General features: G+C 36.9%; 1 protein-coding gene across 1 annotated transcript; it reads left to right on the top strand.

Moving 5' to 3' along the window:
• Nucleotides 1-1,935: 1,935 nt before the first annotated feature.
• LOC103962835 lies at nucleotides 1,936-9,434 on the top strand. The gene is made up of 20 exons (XM_009375604.3): nucleotides 1,936-2,616; nucleotides 2,707-2,778; nucleotides 2,881-3,085; nucleotides 3,206-3,314; nucleotides 4,488-4,769; nucleotides 4,978-5,067; nucleotides 5,307-5,399; nucleotides 5,529-5,610; nucleotides 5,683-5,742; nucleotides 5,826-5,878; nucleotides 5,978-6,144; nucleotides 6,698-6,908; nucleotides 7,040-7,097; nucleotides 7,213-7,269; nucleotides 7,384-7,629; nucleotides 8,402-8,466; nucleotides 8,565-8,621; nucleotides 8,699-8,792; nucleotides 8,887-9,027; nucleotides 9,115-9,434. Exons 1-20 carry the CDS (start codon nucleotides 1,936-1,938, stop codon nucleotides 9,211-9,213), a joined length of 2,922 nt encoding a protein of 973 aa, XP_009373879.2. The 3' UTR covers nucleotides 9,214-9,434.
• Nucleotides 9,435-10,394: the final 960 nt, after the last annotated feature.

Consider the following 10,394-nt stretch of genomic DNA (forward strand, 5'->3'; position numbering starts at 1 on the left):
AAGTTATATATATATATATATATATAGCATGGCAAAACCCTAGCAATCAGATTTAGGGTTAAACCTAGCGAATATAAGTGTTTAGGGCCCCTAGGTTGCGCATGGGTTTGGGGATTAAGTCCAATCAATCTCAGATATGGACTTATACAATCCAAATCCAAGAGAAAAAGGGCCAAATAAAATCAGAATCCATTCAGAAATAGGTTTAAGAATTTTCGTCCAAAATTGGGCCTTCTAGAAACTAAGTGTCTAATGGCTGATTTTGGGTGTTCTAGAAGGCATAAAAGGGAGAAAGGTGTGGCACCCTTTTAGGGTCAGATAGGGCTTCTAGAAATTAGGTTTTTAGGTCCACTTGCAGCTAGGATTAAGGTGGAACAAGATTAGGTTAGGATAAGATAGGATAAGGTTTGGATAAGATAAGGTTGGATAAGGTTTTGGCTTTTCTTCCACTTTCCTTATCTTCTTTGTCATGAACTTTCCTTTTCTGATTTGTAGCATGTTTCTAACCTCTTTTGACTCCAAATTCGTCCATCCATGTTGCTCCATATACAAGCTATCCAAAATAAGCCCAAAACTGCTCCAAAAGGCTCAAAATTGCCTTTTCTTGCCAAGTTTGTCATTAGGACCTACAAACAAAGGAAAATAGCTCAAAACACTATAATAAGTAGTAATTAGCTCACTAAATGTAAGGAAATAACATAACTAAGTAGCATAAATATATTCCTACCAAAGTACCAAATGCCTAGGGTTTCAATATTAACCGATCAATCAAGCAATTGGTAATCCCAAAATGAAAGAAAAAAAAATCAAATCTTTCAACCTGAAATCGTACATAAAACATAAAATTCAAATACCTAAAAAACCCATTTGCGCAAAAATGAATTGAATTAGAAAAGAACGAACCTTTGAGCGTTTGGGGTTGGGAGGAGGGGATGCGTATAGGGTGCTGCTATTTGCACCGATTTGTTTTGGAAATAGGAAAATGGGGTGAAGAGGTAACGGCTAAACGCTTAAATGATGTCGTCCCATTTATTTTTCTTTTAAATCACCAAACGAGATGGCATTGTTTTTGCTGAAGGATTTAAAAAAAATAATATTTAAACACTCTTACTGCATAGCAGCAGAAACCTAGAAAACCAGCTCAGCAGCCATCACTTCTAACTGGACCAGAGGGGCGGAACCACCACTTGGAGGCTTGATTTCCAGTGAGAGGAGGGATGATCGCCCCTCATTGCTCCTCTGTAGTTTAACCATTGATTGTAGATTCAGTTATTTACTGATAGTCAAATATTGACTTTAACTTTTTCGGTTCATTGAAGATAGCGTAAAAAATAATAGTTTTTCTTAGTATTATTTTTCCTTGCTTTTATATATGTCAATTCCTTTTCTAAAAAGGGAAAAAAAATAGCGAGTAATTGGGGTTGGCGTGAGAAAGTTGGAGTACAAGTATTTTGGTCATTTTACCTTTTCTCTGAACTAAATTACGGATCCTACCATTAGCCCTCCTCCTTTCTGTTGTGCGACTGTTATCTCTCTGATTCTCCTCTCTCTCTCTGAGTCGGGTCAGTTCACCTTCCCAATAACGGCGATATCGCGGCTCCTCTCCGCCTCTCTCCAATCAATTCTCGACTCGAATAAGCAAAATCAGCGACTAAAAATCCCTCAAAAAACCTAATTTCCCTCAATCCGATTTCTCTCTCCCTCTCACATTTATGAGCCATCCCAGAGTCGCAGTTCCAACCGATTTCACTAGGTGGGCGTCATCTGAAATATCCGGTACTGTCTTCCTTCCCCAATTTTGTTTTAAACCCTATATTTTTAGGGTTTTAGTAGTTGGGTTTTGAAAATTGTTTGATTTCGTATGCGATTTTGTCGGGAGGGTTTTGCCGATTTTGGGGACGATTTGTGGGAGTGGGGGTGTTTTACTGAACCAGCATGAAGCGGGAATTGGCTTGTGTATTGGAGGGCCAGACGCTCGCTGATTCAGTGGCTGGGACTAAGACCGAGTCCCAGACGAGTCCTTTTGTGCGTGTTTATGAGAGAGTTAATTATAAGAGGTTTAAGGGTGCGGTTGTGAATGGTGTGATTGTTTATACCCGAGAGAGAAGGGCTCGGATCAATGGCGGTAATGGGGTTTCGGGTGGCGCAGAGATAAATGGGTTTAAGAGCTCGGAAAAGCCGAGAATTGACGGAAGCCCTTCTCCTCAATTAGTTGAATGTTTAGTTAAAGATGAGGCAAATGGCAATTTGGAGATACCCAGGTGTAGAATTGAGGGTGACAGTGAGCAGTCATGGCCTCCGGGTGATGAGCACGATTTGGAAGCTGACTTGGTTGAAGTTATAGTTAAAGATGATCCCCATTATCATGAGGGAGAAACGGATACATCAGGGTCTACTGTGGAAAATGCATCTGGGTCTGTGCCAGTTGAAGTGATATCAAATATAGAGGGGGAAGATACAGTTGGAGTTGGCTTGCTGGCATCGCCACTTAAGAATAAGCTAGAATTGAAAATGTCAAAGAAGATTGTGCTGGACAGGAAACCTACAACAGTCAAAGAGCTATTTGACACTGGGTTGGTTGATGGGGTGCAAGTTATTTACATGGGCAGCAAGAAGGTAGCATTAATTCTAATTTTATATATATGCAGATTCCATACCATACGTTTAATATATGTCATGAGCTAAAAGTGGCACTTCCGAATTCAGGCCTTCGGTCTGCGGGGCACAATAAAGGATGGTGGGATTTTGTGTTCATGCATACTGTGCAACAGCTGCAGAGTGAGTAATGTTTGTTACGCTAATATGGTTTAGCATGCTATAAACTGTTTTGTGATTTGGTTTGTGTATTTTTTTACTGTATTTTTTTTCCAATCAATGTAGGTTATTCCACCATCCCAATTTGAGATTCATGCTTGTAAAACATACAGACGAGCAGCACAGTATATTTGTTTTGAGAATGGAAGGAGTCTGCTTGATCTCTTGAAGTCATGCAGAATTGCTTCTTTGCAAGCATTGGAGACAACAATTCAAAAGTTCATTAGTTCTTCACCCATGGAGAAGTATTTTAGTTGTAAAAAATGTAGTGGTGAGTTTTTTTTTTTTTTTTTTAGTCAATATTCTTTTGCATTAATAAATTTTAATCGTATTGGTTTTAGCAATTTTCTGAACATTTTCTTGATTGCTATTTATTCCCTATCATTTCTAGTGTCTTTTCCTCCATACTGTGCACTGGGTGATGGATCTCTGTGCTATTCTTGCATGGAACCGAAGCAGCCTGAGTGCAGTCTAACTCATGAGAATGGTAACAGTCTCAGGTACGGTATCCTCTTGAGCAACCTTGTCCAGCTTTGTCATTTTGTCAAGTTTTTCTTTGGAATATGTGGATTTTGGTTTTCCAGATTGTACCCCTTGATTTCCCCCTTATTTAGCCAGTGTATGATTTAATATATTTTGCAGTTTTAACCGTTCTAGGACTGTTTTGGGAAATTGGTTATAAAAATAAAGGGTATTTCATAATTTTATGCTAGTGGGATCTTATCTGCATCTGCTTGTCTCTAAGCATCAAGATCTCTTAGTGTCAACTTTTTTGTTGTTCTATAAGGTCAATGATTAGGTAGTAATTTTATTTACTTGAATAGGACTTTACCAGAAGGTTTATGGTGGTTTGGCTTTTAGTTGGACTTAGTCTGTTTGAAAGGTGTTAACACTCGCATTAAAATGCAAATAATAGAAAAGACTTGTCCAGATCTCCAAAGTCAGATGGTTTTGCTGTAATTTCCACAACTATATTTGTTTTTTATAAAATAAGAAGACAGCTCAACATTCCATATTACTTGCAACTTTAAACATAAGAGCCTCGTGTTGTGGTCAAGGGAGTGACATATCCACATTCTATAGTAATTGCAAGTTCATTGGAAATATTGTGCATTGGGTTCCATTAATTGTTAAAGTTGCTAAAACTCAGTTTAAGGTAGTGTATGTTGTGCTTGTGTTTTATAGATTCAAACTTTTCATGTTGCTATTTATAAGGAAGTTGATAATAACATATTACTATCATTGAGTTATTGTTTCATACGTATATAGTTTGACAATGTGTTTATTTAGTCCTAGGGTGGGAATTGGCTCTATTTTGTCTGAGATTCCGAGACTGTATTTTGCTAACTGTTCCCGAAAAACCATGGTTCCTTTGGGTGCACTCAAGAGGTTCAAACTTATCATGTTTCAATCTATCATATGATATTTGCCGATTGAAAGAATCTTAAAAGGCTAATGCTTTGGTTGGATCTAGTATCTGTGCCATTATAAATGGATCAGCTACGGTGTTTTTCACTTGTGTCGAATAGGAGGACATTATGTCATAAATCACAGTAATATATTTCTGAAACCATAAGTAATGAATAAGAATGTTACCTGTTGTGTCATTTAAATTTTTGTTATAAAGATACGCAAATAACTTTTGATATGTTCTTGCATCTGTCGTAACTCAGATCCTTGATGCCTGTTTCAATCTCGAAGTCCTCAAATAGTGCAATCTCAAAGTCTCTGAAAAGTGCAATCTCAAAGTCCCTGAAAAGTGCAATCACGAAGTCCCCAAAAATTGCAATCTCAAAGTCCCCCAGAAGTGAAATCTTAAAACCCCTGAGAAGTGCAATCTCAAAACCCCTGAAAAGTTCAATCTCAACTCCCCTGAAAAGCGCAGTGTCAAAATCCCCCAAAAGTGCTCCACTCTATTTGTCACTGAAAAAGAAGACCCAGTTGAAGACAAGAAAGTATATCTCTTTCTTTGATGGCATCCCATCTCCATTTGTTGTATCATTACTGCATATATGGGATGGATAAGTGATGAAGCACTAAATTAACTAACCTAAATGACTATTTTGTTCTAAAGAACATCTGGATCATTGAAGGGATATAGTTTTGGTTGAGGTTTTAGAAGACTTTTTTCTTCCCTTTTTTATGCTCCTACCTTCATTTCAGGTCATCAACACCACTTTTGATCTCAGATCCCTCCAAAAGTGCTTCTCCAGAGTGTTCAGATTGTAAGAGTAGATGGAAGATAACACCAAAGTTGGTATCTACTTGTGTTTCCTTTGAATTTACAACTAGAACCATTGATAGACTTGTGTTTGATATTTTCTTTGGACTAGTAATCTGCACCAATGGCAACCCAAGAAAACTGATTCCTTCCAGAAACATATTGGATTTGTGATGAGCACTGTTCAAAGTGTCTTGATAGATATAGTAATATACAAGCTATATCTGTATGTACTTGATCTGTTTTTGACAGTTTGTGTGAATTTTTACAGATCATCTAAACCAATTCTGATCTCAAGGCCCCTCGGTTCTTCTTCGGTGTATTTTTCTTCACTGAAGAAAAGTCAGTGGAGGATTACGACAAAGTAGGTTTCCCCTGCTTTCTTGTATTATTTAAAGTTATGATTTTTGGGGAGCATAATCTTGGATGTAGTATTTCTTTTCGTTTGTGACATTTGAATAATCTCTTTATTCATTGGTGTATATTTCTAAAGAGATCAGCGGCTGCATAAGTTGGTATTTGAGGAAGGTGGATTGCCTGACGGAACAGAAGTAGCATATTATGCACGTGGGCAGGTTGTTTAGAAAAAGATTGGTCATTTTTACATGCTAACCTTATTCAATATAATAATTCCTTCTTTTGGACAGAAATTACTAGTTGGTTACAAAAAAGGATTTGGAATATTTTGCCGTTGCTGCAACAGTGAGGTTTGTTTGCTAGCATTTGGAGTTCACTGCACTTGAACTGTGTTGGAGTCTTTTTAACCTATGTATTTTCTCAAAATCTGCAGGTCAGCCCGTCACAGTTTGAGGCCCATGCAGGTTGGGCCACACGCAGGAAACCGTAAGCTTTTTGTCAGATATTCAGTGGCTAACTATGTCACATTTTACCTTAAACACTTAATAATTCTATGGTTGTGTTTTTTATTTTTATTTTTGGCAGCTATGCATACATTTACACATCTAACGGAGTGTCTCTCCACGAGTTGGCTTTATCTTTGTCAAGAGGTCGGAAATATGCAGCCAAGGATAATGATGACTTGTGCATCATTTGTGCAGATGGTGGGAATCTTGTGCTTTGTGATGGATGCCCAAGGGCCTTCCACAGAGGTGAACTAAGATTTTTTTTAAGTTTTTTATGTGTATGATTACAAATTGTTAATTCCCTACTAATTGACTCTAGACTTTTTCAATTTTGTTTTCGTTTTTGAAGTAAGACCTTTTATTTTCTTTATAAGTTCAGTAACAGATGCTATTTGAATGGATGAGATAAAGTTGTTACATTGACTCTGTGAAAGAAAGCAAAAGGACTATGGCTTTATTTATAAAAGCTTTTTTTAATTATATTTCAAGTTCATGATATGTGGAGATAAAATTTGCTTAGAATTTGTTTTATTTGTTTGTTGTCTGCATAGAATTTTGAGTTTTTGTAGCTGCGGTGAATCTGAAATTCATTTTTGAATTTGAACTTGCATTTCACTTATGGGAGATATGCATTGTATCTGAGAACACTCATTGAGTTCCTTATCCAATACACTTCTAAACTGTGTTTGCCTTGTATTAGTTTCTCCCATGCATTGTATCTGAGAACACTCATTGAGTTCCTTATCCGATACACTTCTGAACTGTGTTTGCCTTATATTAGTTTCTGTGCCTCCTGCAGACTGTGCCTCTCTACCAAGTGTTCCTCGTGGTGACTGGTATTGTAAGTTTTGCCAAAATATGTTTCAAAGAGAAAAGTTTGTGGAACATAATGAAAATGCTGTTGCCGCTGGAAGGATTGATGGAATTGATCCTATAGAACAGATAACCCAAAGATGCATTCGTATTGTCAAAGACATAGAAGCTGAACTAACTGGATGCTTTTTATGTAGGTAATATTCAGAAACCTATTTTGTTGAATTCTACGGGCTTAGACATCCTATTCCTGATGCAGTTGTGGCGTATAGCCGTTCAATTTACTTCTATTTATGTTGCATTTATTTTATTATTGGTTCTTGTGCAGAGGTTATGATTTTAGCAAATCAGGATTTGGTCCACGAACTATTATACTTTGTGATCAGGTATTTTATTTTTTTTAATGCCATATTTGGTGAATTTGAAGTGCATTTTACACGAAATGTTATTTTCGCTTCTATCTAAATGTCAAAATGGTACTCTTCTCGTGATGTATGCCAGTGTGAGAAGGAATTTCATGTTGGCTGTTTGAAGAAACATAAAATGTCAAATTTAAAGGTGAGTACTTAAAGAAAGATGTGTTTAACAACTAATATCAGTAAAACCTTCCTTTTCCTGTGGCCTTGCAAATAAAACTTCAGATTTGACTGTTTGACACCACTTATTTAACAGGAATTGCCAAAAGGGAAGTGGTTTTGTTGCGCAGACTGCAGCAGAATTCATTCTATTTTGCAAAAGTTGCTAACTAGAGGAGCTGAGAGGCTTCCTGACTCTCTTTTGGATGTTATAAAGAAGAAGATGGAGGCAAATGTTTTGGAGGCTGTCAGTGGATTTGATGTGAGATGGAGACTTATTAGTGGCAGAATTGCTTCTCAGGAATGTCGCTTATTACTTTCAAAGGCTGTTGCTATCTTCCATGTAAGTGCTGCTCTCTCTGTTTTGAAAACGTTGTGCTTGCCTATAGCAATTTATGGTCATTCCAGTGTTTTACTTTCTTCTGGAGGGTTGTGCATCTAATTTTGTATTTTTTGTTCAGTCATATTTTCACTATTCAGTATTTGTTAGTATGGTCATGTCTTTAGTTTACTATTGTTTTATTTGTTTGTAATAACCTTTCTGTTAGTATGTCCATCCACATTTTCCTTTGGAAAATTTTGTGATAACTGAATGTCTTAGACAGTTTGTTATAATTATGAAAACAAATTAACAACAACAACAAAGCCATTTCCCACAAAGAGGTTTAGTAGAAACAAACAATTTGTTATAATTAAGGAAACAAATTAGGGGAAAAAAAAAAAAAAAAAACAAACTGAAAGAAGCTTAGTTTCTGCATTGTATGACTACGAGCTGAAATTCTTTTGCAAGCAAAAACGAAATAAAAACAGAAATTCTTTGGTTACATTTGCACATAGGCAGCATAATCCCCTTGAACAAGATGATATCTTTAGGACTTACTTGGGGCAGTTGGTGTTTGATTGTTACGATGATGTTCCTTTTCTCCCTTTTTGTATGACCGAAAAGTTGAATATTGTTAGACAGGAATTGTACAGTGCACTATGCTTTTATGCATGAGGCTTACTTTTGATAAATTATCATTCCTTGCATTAACGAAGCATGTTGAGGCATTTGTTACAACACGAATGAAGCAATCATCGTGACTAATTGAAGTTCTCCAATATCTGTGCTTCAGGATTGCTTTGATCCTATAATTGACGCTGAATCTGGGCGAGACCTTATTCCGGCCATGGTTTATGGGTAAGCATAAGGATATGTTATACCTTATGTTGTAGTTGGTTTATATTTGACTGAAGTTTTACATGTCCGTCTTTTCTAACATTACTTCCTTTTCTCAGAAGGAATGTTAGGAGCCAAGAATTCGGGAATATGTTCTGTGCAATACTGATAGTCAAGTAAGAATTCTGTTGAATTTTGTCATGGACTTGCTTCCCCGTGTAGTATAATTGATAGAACTTATCTGTTCTTGCAGCTCAACTGTGGTATCAGCTGGAATTATACGTGTTTTTGGTCATGAAGTTGCTGAACTTCCTTTGGTCGCCACTAGTAATGGTAACCATGGCAAGGTGAGACTATATAAATGTAAATGATAGAACTCGTCTGTTCTTGCAGCTCAACTTTGAATCTTATATCGTTCAACTTAATCACTTAACTTCACAGGGCTACTTCCAATTATTGTTTTCCTGCGTTGAGAAGCTGCTAGCTTTCTTGAGTGTGAAGAGTATTGTGCTGCCGGCTGCTGAAGAAGCAGAATCCATATGGACTGACAGATTTGGTTTTACAAAAATGAAGCCGGAACAGGTAGGTTTAAATGTACCTAATTGATGCCTCGATTCTAGTTGTACCTTTTTCTGTGCCCCAATATTTACAGCTGCGTCACTCGTGCAGCTTACCAACTACAGAAGAACTTGCTACCAAATGGTGACCTTCAAAGGAACATCGATGCTACATAAACGGGTTCCCGAGTGTCGGGTTGTAAGTACGTGAGAGAAGGGGAAAACGGAGGGAGATTTTTCATTTTTGTTTTCTGATCTTTTATTATTAGCAAGCTTTTTGTTTCCAGTTCGTATAAAATTTTATGAATTAGAACTTTCAAGCCTCCGCTCTTCATCTGAACCTTTTTTTTATTTTTTATTCTTTTTATTGAACGTCAGCTAAGTAGCTAGATTTCCATTTCTTCTCTTAGCAATATATACATCTTCTGCCTGCGTTTAGTTTCTTTCACTTGTTTAACATCATGAGACAGCTCGGTCCGTATCCGGTGTGGGCGTTTGAGCATTGCGATGACTCCACCGCCGCAGGTTTGATACTACCATTGTGGCTAAAGTAGTCAAAAATCACTTCTAATATATCATTAAGGCTTTTTTTTAGCCAAAATAGGTCCTTGAGATTGGCATCTCTCTTCAGTTTAGTCTCTTAACAATAAAAATCGATAGAAATGATTCATGAGCTTGTTAGTGTCTTGCTAGTATGTTGATGTGGTGTTTAGTTTTAAATATAAAAAAATAGTTTTTTTATTTATTTTATTTTATTTTATTTTTATGGTTAATTCACATTCACTGTATGATTGGATTTGTGGGACTCACACGGCTCTACATCATCATACGAAGGTTCTAAAAAACGCTAGGCGTTAGTTGGGCAGTGGGCTAGCGCCTAGCTCCTAGGCGGCTAGGCAGGATCTAGGTGGATGCCTAGGCAGGCTAGGAGAATTAGGTAAATATCCTGTATATCTTGTAAATAAGTGCATATTGACACTTACAAAAAAAATTGTAATTGAATGAAATCCATAGATAAGAATTTTTAGGTACATAATAGAAATACATATGGTGTATCTTAAAAAAAATAATAATAAAACATTACAACAAAAAAATAAAAAAAACAAAATAAAAAATAATAACGGGCTAAGAGTGGAAAAAGAAAAGGGTATAAAAAGTTGTAAAAAAATGGTGGGGACCATTTCAAAGAAAATGTTGCAACTATAGATAAAATATGGTGGGACCATCTGTGACATCCCACATCGCTCAGGGGAGTGATCCTTAAATGTATATTCCCATCCTTACCTAGCACGAGGCCTTTTGGGAGCTCACTGGCTAGGAACTCCGAAGTTAAGCGAGAAGGGGGCTAGAGCAATCTCATGATGGGTGACCCATTGGGAAGTTGCTCGTGAG

The sequence above is a fragment of a genome, unplaced genomic scaffold (genome assembly GCF_019419815.1).
Source record: "Pyrus x bretschneideri cultivar Hongxiangsu unplaced genomic scaffold, Pyrus_bretschneideri_v1 Contig68, whole genome shotgun sequence".
NCBI classification, from domain to species: domain Eukaryota; kingdom Viridiplantae; phylum Streptophyta; class Magnoliopsida; order Rosales; family Rosaceae; genus Pyrus; species Pyrus x bretschneideri.

What these genes read in the sequence shown, in the direction of transcription:
- LOC103962835 (XM_009375604.3), top strand. Translation starts at nt 1,936, where the DNA reads ATGAAGCGGGAATTGGCTTGTGTATTGGAGGGCCAGACGCTCGCTGAT. An exon ending in ATAAAATGTCAAATTTAAAG is followed by an intron (nt 7,270 to 7,383) that starts GTGAGTACTTAA and finishes CTTATTTAACAG; the next exon opens with GAATTGCCAAAAGGGAAGTG. An exon ending in CAAAAATGAAGCCGGAACAG is followed by an intron (nt 9,028 to 9,114) that starts GTAGGTTTAAAT and finishes TCACTCGTGCAG; the next exon opens with CTTACCAACTACAGAAGAAC.